Genomic DNA, 27684 nt, shown 5'->3' with positions numbered 1-27684 from the left:
ACTTGCTCAAGAGTTAAATCGACAGTCAACTCATCACAGGTTCAAGGAGGTGAAACTTTATTTTTTCTATAAACACTTAACAGTGAATCATTGGCCTATAGATGATTTATTTATGTATCTAATATCTATCTAGTCCAGTGGGGTCCAGGGCCCCTAAAGTTTACCTGAACCAAATTAACATGTCTGACTGCAACATAGTTATTATGGGGAAACCTAGCTCTGGTCCATAGCTCTAATCAATGCCAGAGCTATGGGGTATTGATTGGGGGACGACCAGTCCTTGAAATGACAAGTTTGAGAAACTCTGATCTAGTAGTCCCATCTGTGTTGGCACACAGCTGACAATTATGCATTGGTACTCCAATTCCCAGAAAGCCTTGCTTGGCAAGCAGAAGGACTCAAGAGACCTCTCTCTCTCTCTCTCTCCTTCAGTTCACTGTCAGCACAGCAGTCGAGTTGAGGAGTTGAAGGGGAGGGAGGAGATCATTGAGTCCACCTCGCTGTGCAATCTATATTGACAAAAGAGGCCACGTTTTTGATCACAGGGACCTGCTTCTTCCCCCACGGAGTTTGTTCCAACGCTCTGCTGGCTGCATTGAGCAGAGGACACGCGTTTAATCCGCCTGGACTGGGGAGAGTTGTTGAATAGCAATACATCCGTGAGAGAGCGAGAGAGAGAGGACGGGGCTAGCAGCAGCAGTAGCAGGCTAGCCGTCTTTAGCTAAAGGGGGTTTGTATTAGTAGGTCGTTATGTTCAACGGGAGATCCACCGAATCATAACAGATGAGAGAGCGAAAACAAACTCAGACCCCCAGAAAGTCCAGTCGAGAATTCTAGAGCGTTTTTTTGTGGAAGAGGAATCCATTGTTGGGTCCCGAACCGAGCCTAAGGAAGGCGCTTCTTTGTTGTTATAATTTGAAGAAGGAAAAAAACCACACACACACACACCGAAGCTAGCTTTTGTTGTCCTTTTTTGTATAAGCAGAAGATTGGTGGTTTTAATTCCACGAATCGTCGTGGAATATGGCTCACCATGGACATCACGTAGCCAGCTCACAAAAAGCACTGATGCTGGAGATGAAAAGTCTCCAAGAGGAGCCAGTTGAAGGCTTCAAAATAACTTTGGTGGACGAGTCGGACATGTACAACTGGGAAGTGGCGATATTCGGACCCCCGAACACACACTACGAAGGTGGTTATTTTAAGGTGAGTTGCTGCCACGTTTTATTTAGCTAATGGACATGAAGTGATTTGCTTGTGAATATGTCTATTGTCTATAATAAACCGTTAAAATTAAACGGACACCCCCCGGGTGTGTAACTACTTGTGTTTGTGGTTGTGTGTTCCTCATTTTCAGGTTGTGTGGCGTTTGATACCATCTTTTTTGTATACCTCTTTCTTTGTTCAACTTTTCCTTATCCTTAATCGACTCCACCACCACGACGTCATAGTGATCCTAAGTTAACAGTTGTTAACTTCTTTGCCAAGGAGGAGTCGTCTTTCTTTGTTGACGATCATGTTGTTTATTACTAGTGAGGAGGTCCTGTTGGGCACGACACGACCCCAGCACCTCACAGAGCTATTATTAGTCATCGTCCACATGGTCACACGTTTGACACTGTGATACTTTTTTGGTGCCTTCGTGATCAAACAATGGCTTGTTTCCATAATAACGGCTCTGTGTTAAGCCAAGCCCATATAACTCACCCCTTTCCTCTAGTGTGTGTGTGTGTGTGTGTGTGTGTGTGTGTGTGTATGTATGTAAGTGTGTGTGTGGTATCAAAGTTTTTTTTTCCTATACAGCAGTTTTCACAGATTTGTGATTATTGGCCCTTTGTCAACAAAGCAATGCTTCTACCATCACTCATCCTGGGAAGTGTAGGCTAGACTTTGATTCAACAGTGTTCAACAACACCACGCAACCACCCCATGTGTAAAATCAAGAGAACATGTCGCAAGAGGTTGCTGTACAGGTTTTCAGGTCCTAAACTTGCATTGTTTGTCCCATTTAGGAGGAGGAGGCCCGTTTTCTATTTGTAACTGTTGACTTCACTTTACCCAGCAAGGGAGAAGGCAAAACCTTGTTGAAAATGGGGACCTTCTTCATTTCGATTTAGTAATCTTCCTCTTTTACAGGACGATACATAAGCCAGTTATTAATATAAAATAAATTGAAATGACTGACCCATATCAGTCAATTAAAGACCTTGCATTACTAATGGGGGGGAAATTACCCAAACACAATTTATTCTCACATTTAACATGGTTTACTTAAAGCTCTCGTCATTTTCTAGTTATTGTTTTTGGCTGTGTGTGTGTGTGTATATATTTGTTTCCTATATATTGTTCGAGTTGATTAACTCTGCTTTTCCCCCTATTTTTATCTCAAACGTTTTACGAGGGCTTTCCATATAACAGGATAATGTGATCTTATGAAAGAAGCAGACTGTGGCTAGGTTATAGCCAGCTTATCATAACCACACAGTTCTTTGAGCAGTGCCTCAGTTCGGCCGCTCTGTGCTTTAAGATTACGGTGATACGGTCCCTTGAGGACCCTGTTTGACTGGGTTGTCAGTTGTGTAAAGTAACTAAGTACATTTACTTAAGTACTGTACTTGAGTACAGGAATTTGTACTTTACTTTTGAGTATTTCCACTTTCCAATACTTTTACTTCTACTCCACTACATCTCGGATCCAAATATTGTACTATTGCTCCACTACATTACTTTGTAGTTTTAGATTTAAAAACATACATGAACCACTTCAGCCTTATATACATTTCGGCCATTTGAAAATAGCTTATTGTGAGCTTGTAGATCTGCTATTTTCAAAAGATTTGTATACACTTGAAATACTTTACTCAAGTCAATCTTTATTTCCAGACTTTTACTTGTAAACAGTATTTCTACATTGCAGTATTGATACTTTTGAGTACTTTTTCCACCGCTGGTGATTCTGAGCACACGTTTTAAGGCCCCGGCCAGGGCAGCATTATAGTTGCTGGCTGCACACTGTTTGTGTGGGAGCCGTGTACGAGATTCCATTGTTGGTCCACTGGAATGCGCAGCTTGGCTGTGAAATGCACCGCTTCGTTGTGAGTCATTGTTCCCTGCTCACTCTCCAACCAACCAACCAACCAGTTTACCATGTCATGGCTGAAAAAAGATCCTCCCCGTTCTCAACAGGTTGGTTTTAAAAAACAAAACAAACGGGTTGACTCTGCGTGCAACTGCCTGGCTTGTTCATCACAATTGGGCCGTCAGTCAGACTGTGAGGTCACGTGTAACCTGGCTGAGTCAGGCGTTTTCTTAAAATGGGTGTTAGTCATAAAGATTGTTACACAAGAGCAGATTAATTTAGTTAACAGTAGACCAAACAACCATTAGTCACCACCTGTCTTTAGGCTATAGTGTAGTGTACAGTAGCAACAACAACGTTACAACACAAAAGTACCTGCCATACTACTGTGTTGTATCAACCAAGTAGTTACTAGTGGGAACTATGCACAAAAACGAATTTCACCCACTTTGTACTTTGTGTGACAGTTGAGCTTATAGGACTAGATAGTACAATCCCTTAGATAATCAGAACTTTGCATCGAGTGGGGTAGGGAGGGGTAAAAGCTTCACTGAGGTCATCAGGTGAGCACCCTCCTTCATAGGTGTTTCGTTGATCGGCCCACGACACCTCCAAAGGGCTCAACGGCGACACCTGGCGTCCCAGGTGTCGCCAGGTGTGCCCCCCTCAGCTTTTAACCCTCCATGTTAATTTTGCAGCCCAGTTGGGGTCCTTTCTCTTGATCCATAGCCAGCTGCTGCTTCGTTCGGCAGCCTCTGACAGCGACTTGACCGTGCCTGCGGATGTGAATTATAGGGGCAGGGACTGCCACGAACCTCTGCTAAATCATTTTTTTGTATACTTTTCTCTCATATAGAGGGAGATCTTATGGATTCTCTGAACTCTAGTGGGTATGATGATGGCTAACTTGCTCTCAAAGGAGCAAGTTAGCTTGATGAGACTACTTACTCAGTCGCTTTGTCAGTTTGTCCACCAGCGATGCGCGTACACAGCCATGTAATTTAGCTTCTCAATATTTGATCAATGATGATCATAGATACATGATGGGCTTTAGCACCGTTCAGGGACGAAACCTTTGATTTGATGCTGCTCTGTGCTGTAAATGGAGGTATTGTTTTGCCTCACAGTGCTGTCGTGAAATGAATGAGAGAGGCTGTTGTCCGCTGTTGTGTTGAAAGTAAAGACATGTAATCCTTGATCAGTCTCCCAGGGCAGGTTAGTAAATACTAAAGTAGAATTCATTGGCTGCAATTAATAATGTAATAACTTCATCATCCGATTCATGTTACGTTTAGATTGTCACAAGGGTGCACTGATAGTAGTATCATTGTTAATGTTGTTAAAAAAATATTTGTACCAGTTAATCTTTACACCCATAAAAAGCAATGACCTACTTCCTACTAGGTCTTTTAGGATGTGTTTTCTATGTATGCCCAAAGGCCAAGTGCATCCTCTCTGGTCCAGAGTACTCTAGTACCAAGCAAGGGAGATGGAATATGGCAGTTGTGCCAACATATCCCTTCAGACGGCTGGAGAAAGGGACTGACTCCCTGTTGCCTCTCCATCATTCTCCAGACCACATCATCCGCCTCCAGGCACACTGACTGGTCCATGTTTGGTAACACTCGCACTGCAAACTGACCAGTGCAAGTATTGAAAACTTCGGCTAGCCGTCTAGATGAGGCATCCGAGTCTGACCTCGAAGGAGTCCAATGAGTCAACTTGTTGTCATATATACTACTTTCTCATATAGAGAAGTTCAACACACTTTTTTAATTAATATGGTAAAACTTTGTTGCAATCTGCATGTGACATTGTAACATATACAGCCCGTCTTGTGTAGCTTTTTTTTGTTTCTCTCCCTCCACCTCAAGGGAGTTTCACCAATTTGAAGGATAAAAAGAAGTTGCTTTGTGTCTGTTGCATCATGATTCCACTCTTATTTCGTTCGCTCCATTTTTCCGGGAGTCTCGGGGGGGGTCTTCCTGTTTCATTAATACACCAGCAGTCCAAATTAGCCCCCAGCCAGCCTTTTAAAGTTCCTCCTTTTCAACACTTGAGTTCAACCAGCATGTTTTAGAACTTGTATTGTTTTGGCACTACCATCTTGTTTATTCTGCAGGCTATGTTTTGTAGGGATTGTTCACGGGTTGTCACCGTTTCACTGTATTTCGGGGTCATCGTGGTTTGGTTCAGTTTATTTTTGGGGGTGGGGACATCAACACAGGAAAATCAACTATATATATATATATACATATATACATACATACACACATGTGCACACCTCAGTACTGTACTCTAACGTTGTTGAATTAGGACTCATAAAATGTCCCTGGGACCCATCTAAAAGACCGCCCTTTGGTCCTGGGACCCATTACATTGAAAACCTATTTGCATCACTGTACTCTGTATGATGAATCCAATATGACTAGGCTTGCAAATCCTTCTATAAACACGTGAAAACTGCAGGAAGAGTGAGTTGTTTCACCCCCATCAGCTCCTCCTGGTCAGGGATGCACCAGTGGGTGATGTGTTGCCACTATCATACATAACACGACCACTGTGTTCATAGTGTTCCCAGCTGACTTGAATGACACCGCAGACCTTCTCGGCTAAACTTGTCCACTTGCAACAACTGTTCTATGTAGACAACCATGATGTCACCGGAAGGTACCAACACTTCAACCAACAGTAGATCAGACCCACATTGGGGAATATATATAAATATATTTTATACATATAGTTTTCTTATTTACCCTGTCCCTGACACAGATGTATACAATTTAGGGATGCTCCAATCGGGTTTTTTTGGGACCGATCACCGATTTGTTTTTCTCATGATCGGCCGATAGATACGATACCAATCTTGTGCATAAAGGGGAAATTTGAATATTTCCAAAATGATTATTATCAAAACTGTTTGTATGTGTGTGTGTGTGGGGAGGAAGTGGAGAATGTTTAGGCCTGTCAAAAAGATGAAAAATGATATTATACTATATATCTGATTGACTTTATACCACTTAAATGGTCTAAGACGGTTTCTCCAAATCACCGATCAAGTCATTTGGAGTGAATGTCGGCAGATCACCAATCGGTGACCGATTTGATTGGAGCATCTCTAATACAATATCTGTTGTGCTTGGTTTACTGCCTCATGCAATAATAAAAACTTATGTCTGTCATATCTACCTGGTTGGACAACCTTTAGGGAACCCTGGGTCGGTGTCCCTAAATTAATATTGTATAAGCGATTACTTGGCCTACTTGCTAAGTGATACTTTGCTGTGACACAGTGGAGCCCTCTATGGTTTTGCATTGGTTTTCAGAGGCTCACGAGGGACAGCTGGCAGAAATAGCTTCATCCTGCCCCTTAAGTTTCATGACACCTTGCACCAGAGCAGAACGGCAAAAAGAAATCCACACCACGTCCACCGCAGTGCACATGCACTACAGTGTCCACCGCAGTGCACATGCACTACAGTGAGGTCATCTGCATTGCTCTTGTGCCACGTGCGTGCGGACAGATTTCTGGTGCTGCTGTGCTGGGTGACGTAAGGCTGAAACTATGCTGTGTGTGTGTGTGTGTGTGTGTGTGTGGGGTAAGGGCTCTGTTGTGACAGAAAGCCTGCGTTCTTTCTTTGGAATCACCATGGCAGAGAGACTGGAGTAGGTTTTGTTGTGTTTGTGATGGGGCCGTGTCAGCAGCGCAGCTGTGTCACACAATGTCATGATGATGAGGGTATGCATGGAGCATGGGCACGAGGAAAGGGCTCATTGTATCGGTTGTACTTCCAAAAGGGATAGAGGGCCTCGCTGCGTTGCATGCCAGCTCAGAGGTATTTTGGAACCGCAGGCGAACTGAACTATAAGCTGGCTTTTAACGGTAGTAATGATTCACTTCAGTGTTCCATATAATTGACACGAGGCATTTCTGAAACCGAAATCCCAATAAACAGATAAACTTTGAAAACTTTGTTTTCATATCGCAGCCCTGCATGTTTTGCATTTTAAGCCAGTACCTTCATCATTATCTCTTTTAGAGATGGACTTGGATTTGGGCCCAGACCTGTGCAGCCAACATGGCTGTTTAGCTTCTCTGACTTAGGCTAGTTGACAGGCACTAGCCCTAAAGCTGAATTCCAGACCAATACCCCGAATCTCTGCCACCCACTCACTCGCACTCGGCCACTCCAGCATGACGGCGTAATTGGTGACCTGCTGAAATATTTGACAATTGTGTAGATGTCACATAATGTCAGTGTTCGAACGTGAATCATTGCAATCTGTTTATTAACAGAGTTAAACCTAGCATATTTAAAGCCTTCCATGTACGTTACGTGAAGTTGACAAGATGGTCACATATTTCGACAGGTCACCAATTTCACCAACAACGCCATGCTGGAGTGAGTGAGTGAGCGAGGGGCCGAGAGTTTTGGGTATCGGAATTTGGCTTAAGAGAAGAGAGGGAGTGCGTGTGCATTTGTTTGTATTTGAGGACCAGGGGGGGATGTAGGAGGTCCCTCAGGGCCGTAGTGTAAATGAGGCCCCATGCAGCCCTGGCTGCTGCACAGCAGGGCAGAGCTGGTTTGGTCCTGGCCGGCCTGCGCTGCCGGAGTCATGTTTCCTCTCGTGGCCGCGTCGCAAAGAAACCAGAGCTGGGTAGAGGAAAAGAGCGAGGAGAGGTGATGCAGAAAGAAAGCTGGACCATTCCTGTCCCTGGTGCGGGTCTCGTCTGAAAGGGGAGCTTCCTGTGAGCCTTGGTGACCAGGCAGCGTGCCTCGGCAAGCATCAAGAGATGGAAGAAGTCTTTCTTAATGAGTCCCCCGGGTCATGTACTCTTGTGTGTATTGTCCTTGTATGGTTAACTAATGTGGTAGTCGCTCCACTAAAGGCTACGGTTAAATCATTTAGCTGCTGGCAGCAGGTACTGTAGCCTTCAGGCGGCCAATAGGCTCCTGTTTCTGTAGCATCAGGTGGCTTCTTTCTTTAATTTTTTATCCCACGATTTTGTAACCCATTTTTCACCCATGTGTCAATTATCTAATGTGATCCTGGGCTCTACACACCCTCCGCCAACCTGGGGAGAGCAACCTACTTGAACTCGTGCTTCCTTCATGCATGAGTGTCCAAGTTGTTCCTTTACACCAGGGGTGGGCAACTGGCGGCCTGTGGGCCACATGCGGCCCCCACTTTCACTTAATGCGGCCCACAGGTTAATATCAGAATACTGATATAGTATTGATTTCATCTGTTGCAATTCCAAACATGCAAACATGACCTGCTTTAAATATACTTAATGACTAGTATTAAAGGACTAGTACTTAACAACTAGTATTAGTAGTATTGTCTTTGTGTACAATTTGTATTTAGTTCATAAAGTTATCATAACTAAAATTAAATCCATTTGAAAATCAATAAAAAGGTTACTATTCAGGTTTCTAATAAAAAAAAAGCAAAAAATAAGTCAGTATTTCAATTCAAATATAGCAAAAATAGCTGATCTACAAGCTCAAAACGTGTCGCAGCGCGACGCGTTTTGAGCTTGTAGATCGGCTATTTTTGCTACGACAGTAATATGCAATGCGGCCCTCTGGAGTGAGTGTGGAAATTTAGTGGCCCTCTCCATCGTCAAAGTTGCCCAACCCTGCTTTACACCTGACAGGGGGGAGTTTCCCTGGTTGGACGTAGCACGTGGAAGGAACACGTTATTCCAACCAGTTCCTTTCCCCTCCATCAGGCGCCCCGGAGGCAGTTTAGAGACCAGGATTACTGCATGTTTTTTGTGAGGGTACCTACCCTAGGGGACACGGGGAGAACATGCAAACTCCACACAGAAAGGCATCAGGTGGCTTGATGCACAAGTACATCCCCCAGCCATGATGTACATAATCACACCCCCTGGTCTGACGACACTCTTATGCAGGGACTTATGTCCTTATAGCTGAATGGTTGGAGAGGCCATCTGGGACTCTGGGTAAGAGAAAGCCCATGGTTTGTGCCCTGGCCGTTGTGTCAAAGTGTCCCTGAGCAAGACTATTGCTCCCCGGACATTCCCTGAGGACAATGCCACAAAATTCTCCAAAGTGGGGTCATTGTAATTATTATTATTACTAGTGAAATTAGCTGCTATTTGTGGAATAGCAGCTAATTCACTGATGTGGAATGAAAGTAATTTTACATGAGACTGAATCTGTTTACTGTTACTATATGGTCTCTCGGGTCGTTATATGCTCGGAATATGAATTCAGATTCGGAGTGGCATATAGGGCGGATTATGGTCACAAAGAACACTTTCCCAACCTGGACGAAGGCTATTCTTTTTGCATTCTTGTTACTGAGAAGCGTACATATGAATTGATTCCATAGGGCCTAAATGGAAACAAGACTCTGTCGCTCCACTCACTCCAGCTCCACTCTGCTACATACAGTATGCTGTGATTCACATTACTGCCACCTCCTGGTTCCCATCATGCAGGACAGGTGCAGAACATGTGTGCAAGTCAAGTCAGCCATCATAGCAGTGGTCAGTCTTTGTGGTGTGTTCCAGTGTCACTTTGACCTGGCAAAGATCAGTCGCTGTTAGTTGATGCAAGTCGGCTTGATGTGGCAGGGCATTTCACGGCAATAGATGTAATACTATTTATTGTCCTGTCATAGCAAACTCTTGAGATCTGAGACCCTGATGAAGTCATGCAGCTGAAACACTTTTTTGTTTTACGCTAGGGGTGGGTGTTTTGAGTGAATGCTCGGTCTATGATTTGCAGTTCTATACCTACATTTATACTTTCGGTTTCGTTCGCCAAAAATAAAGTAATTGGTCTAAATGCTAATGGTCTGTAACTCCTTTCTTTTGCCTGGTAGGTGGTTGTACTGTTAAGTAACTTGAAAAATAACCATAAAAGCCAACATGAAAAAGAATCGTGATATATTTTTCTATATCGACGCCCACCCCTAGTTTTACTTTCTTGGAGAGGAGAGGGCATTCTCAGCCTGGCTTTGCAGCAAGGTACAGTCTGTCCTTCATGGTGTCAAGTCAAGACAGCTTTTTGTGTGTGTGTGTGTGTGTTGTTCTTGAAGTCTTGCACTCATTCAATTTGCACAGGAGAGGAGATTGATGGAAAGAGATATAATTGAGCAATCGGGGACAAGGAGAATAGGTCATGATTTATTTGGTCAGGGTTTCATGATCGCTGCCTGTGACCCAGTTTACGTTTCCTTCCCATCATTCTCCACTTTTGTTTCTCGTCACTCACTGTCTTTGACGGCTCTCCCCCATCGCTCTCTCTCTCTCTCGCTCTCTTTCCCCTTTCCATGTCTGTCTGTGTGTCTCTCTCTGTGATACTGTATCTTGATCTCTCTTTCAGATGTAGTTAGCATGGGAAGACTTTAGGTTACACAATCCAGGCAGGGATGTCCAAAGCTATGTCCCATTACAGTCAGAACTGCAGCCTCACTCCTAGACTACAATCTTCCACCGTAGTCTGAAAACCCACCTTTTCAGACTCCATCATGGCCCGTAGCACTTGCCTTAGCCCCTTAGATAACACTTTATGTAGACTTGGATAGTGTTTTATACAGACTTATAGCATGTTACGTAGACAGCACTAGAATTGCATTTTGTGTGTGTGTGTGTGTGTGTGTGTGTGTGTGTGTGTGTGTGTGTGTGTGTGTGTGTGTGTGTGTGTGTGTGTGTGTGTGTGTGTGTGTGTGTGTGTGTGTGTGTGTGTGTGTGTGTGTGTGTGTGTGTGTGTGTGTGTGTGTGTGTGTGTGTGTGTGTGTGTGTGTGTGTGTGTGTGTGTGTGTGTGTGTGTGTGTGTGTGTGTGTGTGTGTGTGTGTGTGTGTGGTTTCATTATATAGATACTCCACTGTTGTATGCCATGCTTTTTTTTTATTATTATTGCTTAATGTAAATCGCTCTGGATTAAGAGCGTCTGCCAGATGCCTAAATTGTATCCTTCACAGGCTGCTATGCACAATATCCACAGTGAGGAAAAGTGACCCGTCCACCTCACCTCTGAGCTTGTAGATCTTATATTTGCAAATGGCTGAAGTGGTTAAAGGACAACTTTAGTTTTTTTCAACCAAGGTTCATGTTTTAGGTTGTTATTAGAGAAAGTAAAAGACTTTCTCTAATAACAACCTAAAACATGAACCTTGGTTGAAAAAAACTAAAGTTGTCCTTTAATGTATGGTTTGTCATTATAATCAAAATCTACAATCTAACTAGTAACTAACGTTTTAAAATAAATGTAGTTGTGTAAAAGGTTTCCCTCTGAGATGTAGTGTAGTGGCAGTAAAAACAATTGATATTGGAACTACTCGAGTAAAGTACATACATATACCTCAAAGTACAGTACTTAAGGTAAATGTACTTGGTTACTTTCCACCCCTGCACGTTGGAACAACCATGCTGAGCCTAGCACATTCTGACAGCCGTGGCCTGATCCTGTTTTTCCTGCACCAGCTTGAGAGACGTGAACCCCACACACGCACACACACGCGCGCGCGCGCACACGCGCACACGCGCACACACACGCGCACACACACACAGTGTCTCTCTCACAAACACTGACTCACGCATTACACGGTTGATATTCCTGAAGCAACTGTTCCCTCCCACTCCTCCCAGTATCTGTTGCTGCTTGATGTCGGCATGTTGTTGCCGGTTTATGTCCACAGGGCTCACCAGAGAAAACCCCCTTCTGTGTGTGTGTGTGTGTGTGTGTGTTACACCACTGCCTGGTTCTCAAACAGTGGGTCGGGACCCATTTGTGGGTCATGGACACATTTTTGCGGGTCCCTTTATTTTCCGTTTCCCACATTTTGTTTTTAATTTTTATATGTACCCCCCAGCTATGGGACGCTATTTGCCAACTACGTATATATATGCACCCCCACCCCCCCCCACATTTTGTTTTCATGCCCTCTCCTCCTTTTCCACCGTCCGACGCATAGCGTCTGCCTTCAGGGCGGCAGCGCGGTCACGCCTCACTGCCTCTCTCCTTCCTTTCTACCTCCCCTCCCTCCATCGATCTCAGTGGAACGGAGCCTAGGGGCTCGGTGTCAGTTGGGCGGGTAGACCAGGGGTTCAGCCTTCCTCCTCCTGCAGCCATGGAAGGTTTCTCCTCCCTCGATCTCAGTGGAACGGAGCCTAGGGGCACGGTGTCAGTTGGGAGGGTAGACCAGGGGTTCAGCCTTCCTCCTGCAGCCATGGAAGGTTTCTCCTCCATCGATCTCAGTGGAAAGGAGCCTAGGGGCTCGGTGTCAGTTGGGCGGGTAGACCAGGGGTTCAGCCTTCCTCCTCCTGCAGCCATGGAAGGTTTCTCCTCCCAGCCGGTATGGCCTCGCCTGCCTCCCTCCCTGCCAGCCATGTGAGCTGTCCGTGTGAAATGGATTCTCTGCCTCGATGGACAATAACCTTCGTATTCTATTCTATGAGTGAATGCCATGCGAGGCCGTTCTCTGTCCTGCCTATAGAGATGGGAATTGATAGGATGTTATTTATCCTTAGTGATTCCGCTGTTAGCAGTCAAATTCATTTTTCCATGTCCTTATTGAATCGGGTGGGTGGTACATCTACACCGGTTTTCACCAATTTGATTGTCGCAGAGTCTGAACACAGTCACAGAAACATGCATATCTCTGCCTAGTGACGTTTTGTAGGCACGTTACAAATATACGACAACTGGTCCTTACCGTCCTTCCATATCTTTTTGTTCATCAGTAAACACAGTGATGTCATTATTTTGCAATGTGCATTTACTGTCCGAAATTATATTGCTGACATTAATGAAGCGTAGATTGTCCGTCAGTTAAATATTCCGATTACCATAACGATTCCACTTCTCGATTTCCATCCCTACTCCTGCCCCTGTGAGTTGTGCACCTCAGTTTATACCCAATGTTGATGTAGTTAAATCACTGATGTGTATCTATAGTTGGTCCTGTTAGCCTTTATTGTTTCACCATCTCTCTTTCCTGGTTCCCTAATTCCCTTATCTTCCCTTCCCCTGGTTCCCTTATCTTATCTAGACACTGGGGGAAGATGAGGTTCTTCCCCTCAGAAACGGTGGAAGATAAGGTGGGCCATGAAAGTTACGAAAACTAGCAGTTATTTATGAACATATAATGGAGTTTGTCATTTAAACGTGGTGTATTTATACTCAGAAATCAACACACCACTGACCTACAACTGTTAGCAGTTCTTGTGTGTCCATCCAGATTGCGTGTGAGGAAGGGCTTTGGTCCGAAACGTTACCACCTTTAAAGTAAAGAATTATTGGGAGCTGAAATTGGTGTGCAGTCTTTTTCATTCGTACTCTATGACTGTCTTTGATCCGTCACCCAGCCTACATGGGTAATTGGATGTGCGTGTCTTTCAGCTGTTTGTTCAGCCTCTTTTGCTACTTCTGTTTCGCGTGCATCCAGTGTGTGTGTGTGTGTGTGTTGCTTGTACCATTGTGTCTCAAACCTCTGGCTCAAGTGTTGCCTGGTCCTTCATTAAGCGACATGGTGAAAACTAATACCGCTGCCTTCTTCCAGGCATCCATGGTGGTGGGGCCTGTAATAAGGCACTTGCTTTAAAAAGCATTCGCTCACCTTTCAAGGCATGGATATCCTTCCCAGCCAGTGGCTGCCCTGCTGTCTGGGTGTTTCCACTGGCCTTTTGTTATCACCGACTCCCTGATTGCATTCAAAGTGGTGATAATACACCAGGAACTTATTAGTTTCTGAAAGGACTGAAAATCAATTTCTGACCCTGAATCTCGCTTTTGTATGGGCTGGAGTGTTGCCCATCTTCAAAGTGTTTCCTGGCAACAAGATGTTCTTCAGTGATTTACTATAACATTATTCATTGGGCCCCAAAATGTTGCCCCGTGTGAGAGTGTTATTTGCTCCTTCACTGGCCTGTTGCCACTGGTGGTTTTCAGTACTGGCACCGTTCCAACCCCCTGACGAATTAACCCATTTAGGCCTGACTTCAAAATTTAAAAGAATTCTTCTAAATCCTCCAGTTTTCTGAAATAAATATTTTCACGATTTTTCAAAAATAGCAGACCTACAAGCTCGTAGCACGCCACTCGGTGGCGCGCTATGAGCTTGTAGATCTGCTATTTTTCAATAGCTAAATTATAACAATGTTTACAACACCAAAAGGGGTTCCCGCCCAAAATGTGTTAAACACAATTATTAGGATGGAAAATGGTTACATGGAACTTGTCTTTTTCTTACCATTGGATCCCAATTAGCTGATTCCATAGTTTAGTCTTGCCTTGATTTGATTTGATTTTTATTAAGGATTTTGATTAAGGTCCACATAAGAATACACATTCCAGTACACATACAATTACAAATACACATTTGTTAAGTCAGTATTCAACTTACATTAGTTTGGATGAATTTTTTTTTTGCTAAGATTACAAGTGAGAGCGGGAAAACAAAACAACACACAACACTTCACTGTATCAAATGGAATTTTAGATGCTTTTTAAACGTTAATTTACTGTAAATGCAACTGTAAATGCCTTAGGTCCACAGACTCCACACACATGCATGCACACAGTACAAGCATGCAGAAAATGAAAACACAAAGAAAGTGAAACCTAGAGAAAGTAGAGATTGTTGTATTGGTGACGAAATTAGTTGTCTACAAATGTATTTCACAACGCTAGTCACAACTTCTTGTTGTTGCTGCAGGCCAGTGCCCTCTAGTCTATTTTGGTTTGGCTGCTATGTGTGACTTCAGTGACTTGTTTGTTTGCATCTGTGCCAACCTGTAATTCGCGCAATGTTGGCTTGAACCCTATGACCTCTAAAGGACGCCAGCTCTCTGCGATGGCCGCGTTTCTTTGTACAAACACAGCATTGCATTCTGTTGGGGTTTTGTCACCGTTTCCACCCTGCCCATCGAGCCTGGCCTGCCCTGCGCCGTACACACAGTGGGGACCATGTGGTTATGATTCCAGACTCTCTAATGCCAAGTACGATACATGTACAGAAACTAATTCAGTGACGATAACACTGAGACTGAGTGACACTGTGCAAATTCACACTATGTGCATGACTAATGACTACAGGCCTGTCACAATTATTACATATCGCAAATTTGGCCAATCGCAATGATTTGAGATAATCGCAATTATTTTTGCATAATCATCAATCGTTTCCATGTTGAAAAATATACATTTTTCAAAAATAGAAATGGCAGCAAGTTAGCAACTATTTCATTTTAGCTAAAGTATTAAATGTATCAGTGACTTGAACTTTGTATATTTATGTGATTTGTCCTGTGCAACTTGATTACGAAGCCTTACGTTTTGACTGCTACTACATGACTACTGTGAAGTCAAAATAAGGAGATTATTAAGGGATCATAAATAATGCAACATAGCATAGCTTTACGTTATGGCAGGCATAACATACTTTAGATTAAAATGCAGCGGCACATGGATAAATCTGATATGTTGATGACATGCCCTCTTGGTGGAAAATCTGGAAATCCTCTCTAACACCACTCCGACATCCCATCGCCAGTCCACCCAGGCCAGTGCCCCCTCTTTCCCCATCGCCCACATAGCCGTCACGGACATTTGGCTCAGTGTGGGGAGCACCAGCTGACCGTGCCGAATCAGCAACTGCAGCCGTGTGTGTGTGGGGGGGGGGGGGGGGGGGGTTATTAAATCGGCAGGGGGGCTGCATGCTGTGAGTGACGTATAATATGTGAGTAAATGTGTGTATTCAGTTTAGTTTCTATGGGTACAACACACCCCCTCCTCCTCCTCACTGGATTGCCCTGTGGAATGGGAGGAGTGTCTTTCTTTCTGTACACACGCTCTTCTGACAATAGGATTTATAAACCTGACAGTTGAGTCTTCGTGCACGTACGCACACCACAGTCAGTGTGTGTGTGTGTTTGTGTGTACCACATGGATTGCCTTGTGTTGCAGTGACAGCTGGAGCAGACAACCCCCGGCCCTACAATAGAATAGATAAAGGAAAGTGCCAACTGATCAGTGCATCAAATCACTATATATATAAATTAGATAAAAGTAAATGCTAATATACACACAAACAACCATACATCCTCTGTTATTGCACAAGCCCTTATTGCACTTTAAACATGTATTGCAGTTTTAGAAGCATTGAGTGTGAACTGAATACCGCTGTGGGATAGAAACTGTTTTTGAGTTTGTCCTGGATTTGATTTCTCTGCACGGTGCACCGTCTACCTGATGGCAACAGTTCCAACAGGGAGTGACCAGGGTGGGAAGTCGGTCGATGAACTGATTTTACGAATACGTCCTGTTTACCGCAGACGTCATCACCAATTGACATGGGAAACACAAAAGTTTGGGTCACACAATTGGCAGGTGCCTTGCGATAGGTGCTGGGTAATTAATCACACCACCTGCCAATTGTGTGACCCAAACCTTTGTGTTTCCCTGGTCAATTGGTGATGACGTCTGCGGTAAACGGGACGTATTCGTAAAATCAGTTCATCGATCATTTCGGCCCCCCTCGCCCGGAGAGAAAGACGTCCGTGTGCATCTCTTTAAAAAGTGGAGATAATTGACTAAATACACGTTTTGTGCCAGAACTTTCACATGGATATAAAACTAGAGGACCATATTTCACTCCACGTTTTTGGAATTATTGAATGGGTGAGTACAAACGGAGCATTTATCACATTTAGGCCGCCAAGTTTACATCCAACATGAAAGTAAGCGCGACCGTTATATATATCTGTATGTGAAATGCTGTATATACTGTATGGAACAACAAGAGCCGTTCTAGGGCTAGGGAGAGGGCAGCCAACGATCTTTACCCAGTCCGCTCTCGGCTGCTGGTTTCACTCTGAGCACACACTGCAGAGCAGCTGAAAACCAAACAGGCCTGTACTGACGGTATTACATTACACTGTCATTATCTCAGTACCCCCCCCCCCCCCCCCCTCCCCTCCCCATCCCCTCCATTAATCCACAAACACTAATACTAGGTTTCTTTGCAATCAGCATTAAAACCCAAATCAGCAGGATAGCGTAGGCCTTTCATTCACTAGATGCTCGTCAATCACCACCGTGCTGTAAAATGTAGGTCTTTTGTTTAAGAAGTGCATTCATGGGGACTCCTCTCTCTGCTAGGCAGCTGCTCTCTATCTCCTATCTCTGTGTCCGTGGTAGTGCACTGTACTGGATTCAATTACCCTGGGACTGTGTCCGTGGTAGTGCACTGTACTGGATTCAATTACCCTGGGACTGTGTCCGTGGTAGTGCACTGTACTGGATTCAATTACCCTGGGACTGTGTCCGTGGTAGTGCACTGTACTGGATTCAATTACCCTGGGACTGTGTCCGTGCTTGCAAGCAAGGCACATTTACCATGGTGGATTGTATACACGCACAGCAAGACGTCAATGAGAGTCACTGGAGAAAAGCATGTGGTGTTTCTTTTGTTTTGTTTTTTCTCCTTTTTTTTGCTAAGCCCAATTAGAACCTCTCTGATGTTTCTTTTCGTTCGGTTCCGTTAGTTTCGATATTTAAGTACAGCACAGTTGATACTTTGTTGCTTTTGTTTCCTTTATTTCTATGTGACATTTATTTTAAATATTTATAAGGTGGGGCATAATACGCTTGGGCTTCACCTTTTCGGTCAGTTGTAACTAACGTTTATTCTGTGTATGTTCAACTGCTTTGTTAAATCATGACCGAGAACCGAGACCAAGACATTAACTAAAAATGTACTTTTATCATTATGAGCCTCAGGATTTATTACTGACTTTAAGAAAGAACACACCACCCGTGTGAAGTGTGCTCTTATCATCATCATACATCATCTAATTCCGGCCAATCACAATTTGCGTCCTCACTTTTGTCTTCAATGTTTGTATTTGCACAAACACTTAAAGCCATTCATTGTCAATGGCATTCAATGTTTGTTATAAATGTTTGATTACACCAACCCTCAAAGCTGGACATAGGAGTGGCTTACGCCCCTCAAAAGTGTACTAAGCAGTTTGAGTGAGTAGTGACTATTTGGCAGAAGGTGAAATAGGATACAGTTCTAGCAGTCCTAGTTCCAGTGCCACGTCCGTCTCTACCTCTTCTCTTGCATCACTAATGGGCATTTCCCCTATTTTCCCTCTCGTCCTATCTGCCTCCATCTCTCTTTCTCATAGACTCGGATGAAGTTCCCCATCGACTATCCTTACTCGCCTCCCACCTTCCGCTTCCTCACCAAAATGTGGCACCCCAACATCTATGAGGTAATTGAATTTCTAAATGTTTGATCTCAGATGCCCCTCTCGAGGCCTTGGACAAAATGGCCTGATAAGTCTAACTCTAAGGCAAGCCTTCGAGTTGGACTCTAGGGGGATGGATCCAATACACACAGCAAGATGTCTATAAAGGCCTGATTATACTATACGTGACTGTAGCAAGGCGATGGATCGCCTCACACAACATTTCCTCAAAAGGAGCATTTATTTTCTGCAGTCACCATAGTTGTATGCACATGAATTGCATATATATATATATATATATATATATATATAATATATATATATATATATATGCAATTCATGTGCATACAACTGCCTATATATATATATCAGTCACAAACATTTTATTTATTTTGTATTCATCTGTTCAATGCAAAATACACAATTCAATCGTGTGCCAATTAAATGTCATGATGGTGACAGTTGTGTATTGATGTGGATCAGCCTACTTGGTATGAATGTCTACTGACCGGCGCTGTGTGTGTGTGTGTGTGTGTGTTTACCAGAACGGGGATGTGTGCATCTCTATCCTCCATCCCCCAGTAGATGACCCACAGAGTGGAGAGCTGCCTTCAGAGAGATGGAACCCCACACAGAACGTCAGGTACATGGAAGGAACTTATTGACCTGATAGAATTACATTTCTCTAAATGGTGCATTTATATAGCGCCTTTATCCAAAACGCTATATTCACATTCACACACCGATGGCGGAGGAAACCATGCAAGGGCACCAACCTCCACATCGGGAGCAATTATGGGTTCAGCATCTTGCTCAAGGACACTTTGACACTAACTCTGGGGGAGCCCGGGATCGAACTGTGAACCTTGCCGTTCCCAAAAGTCCGCTCTACCGGCCACTCTACCTCTGACCCACTGTGCTATGTTTATACATGGGGCCTATGATTTCCATATGTGATTATATTGTCTTGATGATATCCACATTATGGACCTTGTCATTGACTGACTGACTGACATTTCCGTCAGACTGGCTTCTTAAACAGTGCACATTTTACCATCTCTAAAGTGCTGCAGTGTAAATGCAGCAAACAGTCAAACATGTTGTATTATTCATTTGCCTTATTTCAAACACTTGTGTGCAGACATTTATTCAAACCCATAAGCGGTCCCATTGTGTCTCTCTCTCTCTCTCTCTCCCTTTTTTATGGAAACACTAACCTCGCGTCAACAGGCTTTCCACCTCGAAGGAAAGCCTGGTCTTTGTTACAAAATTTCCATGTGATCCGGTCGGGAGCGGGTGATATCGTTACGTCATGTTGTAGTCATTGTTTTGTAGTCATCAGGCCGGAACCATCAATCTGGAACTTCCTTTCCCTCAAACCGGAAGAATAACAATAAAAGCGTGCCTCATTCTCTCGTAGCCTGCGGCTTTTATTGGGAAAAATTGGTTTGAGGGAAAGGAAGTTCCAGATTAATGGTTCCGGCCTGATTACTACAAACCAATGACTACAACCTGACGTAGTGATATCATCTGCTCCCGACCGGATCATAAACCCGAAAAAGGAATTCTGCCCAGGCTATGCAAACAGTTTCATGCACAAACACAAATAGTACACTCCCTTATAGCTGGATAAAATTGCATCCACTATAATGGAGTAACGGGTGGTTAATTAAGGTGCCTACCACGTAGGCTTTGATGCCTGCTGGTGTGAGTCCCCGGTTTGATTCCCGGGACCGGCGGACCTTTGCTACATGTCACTCCCCCACTCGCTCTCCCTCTTTCCTTTCTGTTTAGACTTTAAATAAATAAACCAATATAGAACGTAACACGACAGCATCAAATATTCATAACGTTGCAGTAAAAAGTACAGTAGGAGCACTAGCTGGTGGCCTGTTGAATTGTCCTCAACAAAGCTTTGCTCTTCGAGCAAAGATTACAAATCAATTAGAGACGACAGAAGTTTCTGGGGCTCACCTACTGTAGCCTGCATCTGTCTTTGTTTTCCATTTGAAATTGATTGATTGAAAGTTGTACTGGTATTAACAGTTGGTAGAAAAAACAGTTTGATGAAAGCACAGTTCAATACAAGGTCTGCTAAGAGGATAAACCCAGAAAAGCACTAAGACTTGTTTACGTTGAGGTCCTCCATTTCTGTTTATCTCTCTTTGTTTGATGTCTTTTCCCCACTGTCAGTCCCATCTCGTCATACCCTGTTGTGTAGCTTTTCCTTTGCTTTCTCGCCTCTCAACAAACCAAACTTTTGTCGTCCAGATTACTACCGACTAAGTCGATTGTAGTCGGTTGGGAGATCAGTCTGTTGAAAGGTGCTGAATGCACCTCTCTCCACGCTGCATCCACAGTGCTGAATGCACCTCTCTCCACGCTGCATCCACAGACGGCTACTATGGTGCTTAAAATAGCCTATGGCTTGAGGTTGCTTCATAACAACAAACACAGGGACATGTGCATGCTTAAATCATCGGAGAGATTATAAAGATAACCCCTGCACAGCAGGGTGGGCCACAAGGTTATCTGGATTTAGACTGAACGTTTGCTCCGGAATTAGGGATGCTAGTTTAATGTGGTATTGAGTTCACAAGTTCACAATACAGCCTCTATCTGGGATCACTCAGCGTTTGGCGTTGAAACTGACCCGTGCCTGGGTCGAACCAATCGACGGCAGCTACGGGCGAGACCGGGTGTGACGGCATCGAGAAGCGCCTGTTGCAATTTTATTTCCCAGCGACTTAAAATGGGAAAGCAAGCGAAGACATGGCCTACATGTCCGATTCGATAGTGAGGGTTTTTTTTTTAAATAAAGTGTTAAACCCAATGCTACCAGGCGTTCGTTAACACTTTTTCCGTTTGCGGCGTTGGTGTTTACTTTCCTGCTGACGCAGCTACTGTACGAGGAGGACACGGAGTCAGGTTAATGCTAGTTGTTGACGTGTTTAATCTGTCCCCCCCCCAACCAGGACCATCCTGCTGAGTGTCATCTCCCTGCTCAACGAGCCCAACACCTTCTCCCCGGCCAACGTGGATGCCTCCGTCATGTACCGCAAGTGGAGGGACAGCAAGGGCAAGGACCGAGAATACGCTGAGATCATTAAGTAGGAACTATTTTGCTTCTTTACTGTTCAGTATGGCAGCATGACGTTGGCTGTCTTTACTTTTTAATACCTTACGCGTTGCTTCTTTGTGAGATTTTGAAAGAATGTGAAAGTGTGTAAGTGGGTTTTATAAATATTAAACGAAAGAAAATTATTAACAAGTGTTTATTACATAATCACCAATCGCAGCTATTTGAGGTAATCGCAAATATTTTTGCATAATCGTCAATCGTTTCCAGGTTGAAAAATGTCTATCAATCATTTTTCAAAAATAGCAGAAATAGTTTATCTACAAACTTACAACGTGTTATTTGTGTGACAATTAATCGTCAACTTAAAATTGGAATGGTGACAGTCCTGCTCGGCTGCCTCCCTGCCAGCCAAGTGAGCTGTGTGAGATGGACCTTGTATTCTGTTCTGTGAGTGAATGCCATGCAAGGCTGTTCTGTCTCCTGCCTGTAGAGATGGGAATTGAAAGTATTTTATTTATTTGCACCCTTATTAGGGATCGATTAGTAGTGATCAAAGAGACCGATATCCAATATCAATTCATTTAAAAAAAACTAATTTTAATTGTCAAAATTTACAATACTACAAAACGTAAATTGCAAACAAACTTTATGCAGAACAACCAGTCAATCAGACAAACAAAAATAAGTTGACGCAGGAGCAATCACGGTTAAAGATATTTTGGAGCATTCCTTTGAACTGACCGAATGATGGCAGGGAGCTCAGTTTCAAAGAGTTTTGGAGTTAATTCCAAGATATTGGGCTGCATAAAGTTGGACGAGCACCGCGAGTCGTGCGTGCGTCGTACGCACCCATAGTAAAGTCATTGGCCCAATGCTGCTCGAGCTGCGGTACCTACTTTCAGCCACCATGTCCATTTCGCTTCATTGTGGTCGGGCCTTGATGTATATCTCTCTCTCCTCCGTCCAGGAAACAGGTGCACGCCACCAAGGCGGAGGCGGAGCGCGACGGCGTCAAGGTGCCCACCACGCTGGCGGAGTACTGCTTGGTGACGCGCGCCCCGCCCACCGACGACGGCTCCAACCTCTTCTACGACGACTACTACGACGACGAGGACCTCGAGGACGAGGACGACAACGACCACGACTGTTGCTATGACGACGACGATGACTCGGGCACCGAGGACTCCTGACCTCGCCCCCCACCCCCCCTTGCCCCGCCCACCTCCTTCCTTCCTAGCCCCCGGTTACTCTCTCCCCCCCACCCACCCACAACCAACCCCGTTCCCCTTTTCCGTCGTCACAAACTGAACTTTTAATCTCTCGCTTTGCCCTCGACCCGTCGCCACCTCTACCCCCCCCCGGTCCTCTTCCTATAGAGAATAGCAGTGGGCGTGTTTTTATGGACCCACTGAAAAATCGTCCATTAATTTTTTTACCATAGCGATTTACAAAAATATTTATATAAATTATTTTGAGCCTAGAATCAAGCAATCCAGGATCCTGGTGAGTCATGACCATAATACCTTTTGATTCTGTAAAAAAATGAAAAACGCTAAACTTTAAGTATTTATTAAAAGTAGTTTATCATATATAATTAAATATTCATTTTTTTTGTTCACAGAATAAAAGGTTTTTATCATGGTCATGATTCACCAGGATCTTGGATGGCTGGATTCTAGGCTTAGAATAATTGATATAAATCCTTTTGTGAATCTCTATGCGAAAAATGAATTTTGAAAATGAGTTTTCAGTGGGTCGAGAGAACCACGGCCACTTCTATGCTCTATAGCACAGGTCCCCAACTCCCCCCCCCCCCCTCCCCCCGGTGCAGCATCGGAGACCTGCACGCTAAAACAGACACGACACAAACAAACATGCAGAATGCATTAGAGAACGGGAAGCTACAAAAGCTTTTTTTTATTTTATTTTTTTGCTTTTCATGTGTTTTTCTTTTGTCTTTAGAGTAGAGGTTTCCACACACGATCACTGCCCAGCGCACAGGGGTTTCTTTTAGCGTAAGGTAATGGTGCGTCATGCAGAGTTTTTTTTTATTACAATTTTTATTTTCTACTCGTTTGTTTGCACCACTGTTAAAGAACTGGATGGAATTAACTGAACCAATCTTGTTCTTTAAGACTGTTTTTTTCTTTCTTTCTTTCTTTCTTTTCCCTATTGACTAAGAATTTATCAAGACTATCTCGTTGCTGACGTCCTTTAGGGGAAACTCAGACGTTCCTTGATAACATCATCATGATGGAGGTTTAAGTAACGAGTGGAATTCCGATCAAGAGCTAACGAGCGGTGTGAAACGAAGGTAATTTAGAATAATGAGAAGAAAGCTGTTAAGCGGTGTTGTATACACAGTAAGACCCTTAGTGTTGATGTATATCATCTTGTAACTCAGACTATACCAAATGGATCCTTACCTTACATTGGTTACAATGTGTTGTACACTCTCAGATTTGAACTCACACTGAGGACTTTACTGTGTATGTGTTGGAGGGCTTGACTCACCTGTATGAGCTCTGTTCACAGCCTGAGCCCTGTGTGTGTGTGTGTGACCTCGTCTTTTCAACCGCCATTTCAGATGCCCTGCTGCGTTTCAACCTTTGACCTTCCCGAAAATACATGGCTGGTGCTGCTTTGAAGTGTTCCATGTCAAAAAAAACAAATCGGTTCACTCCCTTGTGCCTTCCCTCACTTCCTTCTCCTAGATCTGAGTTGCTATGTATAACAAACCACGTTCATGTCTGTCTGGGTCCTTCATCTAGCCAACCAAACGGACACAGTGAAATCCTCAGTTCATTAAAGGAGCATTCAGTGATTTGGGTAATTTGGAAAACCACCCAGTCCGCCCCGGTAACAAAATGTGCACATGCACGCTCTACAGTGGGGGGAAGTGCAACAGGCCAACAGCATGTGCACCAAGGCCCGCCCCCACTCGATCATGATTGGAGGAATGCCCCTCTCATCCTGATTGGATGAAGGCTTTGCCACCCAAAGCCCAAACTGAAACTAGGGTTTTTTGACCCCAGGGGCTCACTGGGGACAGGGAGGAACTCCTTATATGGTCAGCACACTCTATAGTAGGGAGAATTATCCAGAAAAAAATAAAAAATAAGTGATATTTGAATTAAGTCAAATCACTGAATATACCTTTTTAATTAAAAAAAAATCCCTCATTTAACCCTGAGACTTATCGGTGGAAATATATAAGTTGCAAACTGAGGATTTTACTGTGTACCAGCCTGAGGGAAATATTTAGGCTTAATAAGGCGGAACTCTCACAGCTCTCTCCTGGATTGAGTACAGACTCTTATCATCAGTGTTTTGATCAACTCCTGTCATATCCTGAATTATTTAAACAAGGTTTGTAAGATTAAAAACGCCTTTTGCTAGCAAAAGCATTCATCATATCGCTTGAAACGGGTATTCCCGTCCTGTCCTTACTGCCACTCTGCCTTGTCCATACAGCCTAATTCATAGTTTGTCGTACGGCCTCGTCGCCAGCCGGAAATAACGGATTCTCTCGTCGATAATGCAGCACGCCATGTCACCTTTTTTTTCCATTTTAAAATCTGTTTTTGGCAAGCCACGCTGTTGTAAAGTTTGGAGTATAAATTAGGCTTTAGAGCCCTGAATTCATTTACAAATGAGTGTCATCATGACTTGTGAAATCCGATGTACTGTATTTGAGACCTATGCAGGCAGTTCTCGAGTGTATTTAAATATGTTTAATATGCAGTGCTCTTTGGCAGTGGTCAGTTTTCACGCTCTTCAACTTGAGCTCCTCCAGCCACCTTTCGGAGCTCGTCTTTTGAGTGCCGCTCGAGTCAATTCCTCTTCTCGGAATTGACCGTGGTCAGACGTGGCCTCCCTTCCTCTCTTGCTGAGGAATCTTCAATCTCTCCCACATGTTCCACATGGATCTGGTTACGGACTGTATACGACCACAATGCTGCTCATTCTGCTGCTTCGCAGCTTCCATCTGACGAGGTTGTTGCTGGATAGGAAGAAAATGTCCCGTAGGAAGAAAATGTCCGTGGTGGTCACCGTATCACCTCCGTGGTGGTCACTGTATCACCTCCTTGGTGGTCACCGTATCACCTCCGTGGTGGTCACTGTATCACCTCCGTGGTGGTCACTGTATCACCTCCGTGGTGGTCACCGTATCACCTCCGTGGTGGTCACTGTATCAACTCCGTGGTGGTCACTGTATCACCAAAACCTAGAGTATGCATGGGCCCTCACAGCACACCTAATACTTTGAGCTGCAGTGAGGCTCTTGGATTAACGAATATCCTTGAATCTGCGATAACGAGATGAGAAGACGAGTCTCGTTAGGAGGAGATGCTTTTTGTGAGTCGTGTCAGTGTTTGTATTCATACACAGGGATTGGCACTTTATTCTAAGCGGGGTCCCTCAGGGTTCTGTGAGGGGGGGTTCCAAATGCACCCTTACAGGTCTAACTCTTGAGTGTCTGAGATGTACACTCGGAGTGTACGTTGAAAACCTTGAAATTACACAGTAGAGCCGGTGTGTGCACAGAATAGCTTCCTCTTCTGAGGAGGGATTTCACCAGCCTTCTCAGTGAGAAGATGCCCCCTACTGTTGCGTCTGTGTGAAGGCCCTCTGGCACTTGTTCTGTCGGCATCTTGAATTACCTGAATCCTCGAGCACGCCCTTGTTGCGTCATAAGAGTTCGGGTAGTAATGTGATTCGTTGTGGAGGGTGCTGTTGACTTAATGGGGTTTTGTATATTTCATCAATATAGGCTCCTTTGTGGCCTACACGTCTTGGCAACACCCTTGGGGTTATTGTTGCCTTCACGCAGGCCACCGAGTTGCACGCTAAAACACAGCCATTTGACAGTTTTCAAGCAAAGTTCTCCCACATGTTTTGTAATTTTCCTCTTTTCGGTAGCGTGTGAATATTATTCACTGATTTAAGATGCCCATTTAAGTAGACGAAGTGAAAGCATGGAGAATGGGGTTGACCTTTTGGCCATTAGCATGGACAGCAGTTCTGTACTAGCATGCTATAATGACACAATATGGTTTTAGATCTGATAAAAAGGTTTATGACGCTGTCCAGAGATGACCACGTCTGGATTATACTCATGTTTTCTAAAAATCAAAACAAACGTTGTGAATGGGCTCTTGGCATGCCCTCCCCCCCCTTTTTGGTTCCTTTAATTCTTTTTGATATAATGCTTTTGTTTTTATTTCCAAACTGGGGCATGAACCACAATGTTTTATTTTTATTCTATATGTATTAAGTGCGTTAATTTAATTAACAGGTTATTCATTATTATGGAAGACTATAAATATGTGAACTGTTGTGACTGATGTTAGCAAACGTCAAAGACGGGGAAAGGTTGTGCAACTTAAGCATTCACCTGCTCTTTGAATGTTCTTTGACAAATATTCAATTGTCCAGGAGTTGACTAATGTATGTAACATCACTGTCCAGCTGAATGACCCTCCCCATGCATCACTGTCCAGGTGAAGGGGATTTACTTTTTTTGTCAAACTACTGTTGATTTTAAACATGCGCACCCTCCCACCCGCCCGCCCTGTTCGCTGAGCTCCTCCCACCCGCCCTGTTCGCTGAGCTCTGACTGGCCAGGCATCACTGGAGGGAGTCGCCAGCTTTAACTAGAGATACCAGACAACACCTCAGGGAAAAACCAAGCGAAACAAATCGCAAGCTTTTTTCCCAACTGAGTGACCCTGACGCCGTGCGTATAGCCTATACCACATCTCTTCTCCACCCCAAGGTGAACTGATGTTCTCCTGATGAGCTCGTCCCCTCCAAATGCTCACCTTCTCGCTTCAAAAAGACTGTTTACAATCTCTACCTTGATATGCACATGTCGATATTTTGACGATCACTTGATGTGTTTTTTGTTTTTTTTTCCTATGGTTTGTAAATCTATTTAAAACCTAAAAAAATAAAGATCTTTATTAGACTTTGAGCGTTTTTTTTATTACAGTGGCAGGTGAGAATTGAAAACGTGCTGCACATGAATGACGTGTCTTGAGTTTAGAGTTTCTGTGAAGCTCATGCTCATTGTTAACCTGACTCCGCCAGATGGGGCAGCAGAGAGTACACTCTGCTGCCCCACTGGGTTCCCCCCTCCTGCTTGGGGGGAACCCAGTGTACTCTCTGCTGCCCCATCTGGCGGAGTCAGGTTAGCTCATTGTCTCCACCAGGCCAAAGGCATGGGGAGAGAGTATGTTTTGCACTCCGTCCGTCCGTGTGTCCGTCCGTCCGTCTGTAGA

The 27684-nt window shown here is 44.1% G+C and overlaps 1 protein-coding gene across 2 annotated transcripts; it reads left to right on the top strand.

Annotated features, from left to right (window-relative positions):
* The first annotated feature begins 443 nt into the window (after nucleotides 1-443).
* LOC306926051 (ubiquitin-conjugating enzyme E2 R2-like) lies at nucleotides 444-27371 on the top strand. 2 transcript variants are annotated; one of them, XR_013790362.1, is made up of 6 exons: nucleotides 444-1206; nucleotides 18256-18342; nucleotides 18864-18961; nucleotides 21294-21428; nucleotides 22368-26027; nucleotides 26100-27371. XR_013790362.1 is itself a non-coding variant. In XM_079505285.1 (5 exons), the coding sequence occupies exons 1-5, from the start codon at nucleotides 1024-1026 to the stop codon at nucleotides 22588-22590; spliced, it is 726 nt and encodes a 241-aa protein (XP_079361411.1). In that variant the 5' UTR covers nucleotides 444-1023; the 3' UTR covers nucleotides 22591-27371. The 2 variants fall into 2 exon arrangements, 1 of the variants encoding a protein (XP_079361411.1); XM_079505285.1 differs by having other exon boundaries at nucleotides 22368-27371.
* Nucleotides 27372-27684: the final 313 nt, after the last annotated feature.

This window comes from Electrona antarctica (genome assembly GCF_951216825.1).
Source record: "Electrona antarctica genome assembly, chromosome: 7".
Classification (NCBI taxonomy): domain Eukaryota; kingdom Metazoa; phylum Chordata; class Actinopteri; order Myctophiformes; family Myctophidae; genus Electrona; species Electrona antarctica.
The sequence above is the reverse complement of the archived record's forward strand: the minus strand, read 5'-3'. Positions and strand labels throughout refer to the sequence as shown.

Coding starts and splice junctions, on each gene's coding strand:
- LOC306926051 (XM_079505285.1), top strand. CDS start 1,024: ATGGCTCACCATGGACATCACGTAGCCAGCTCACAAAAAGCACTGATG. Junction 1,207..18,255: donor ACGAAGGTGGTTATTTTAAG/GTGAGTTGCTGC, acceptor TCTTTCTCATAG/ACTCGGATGAAGTTCCCCAT. Junction 18,343..18,863: donor GGCACCCCAACATCTATGAG/GTAATTGAATTT, acceptor TGTGTTTACCAG/AACGGGGATGTGTGCATCTC.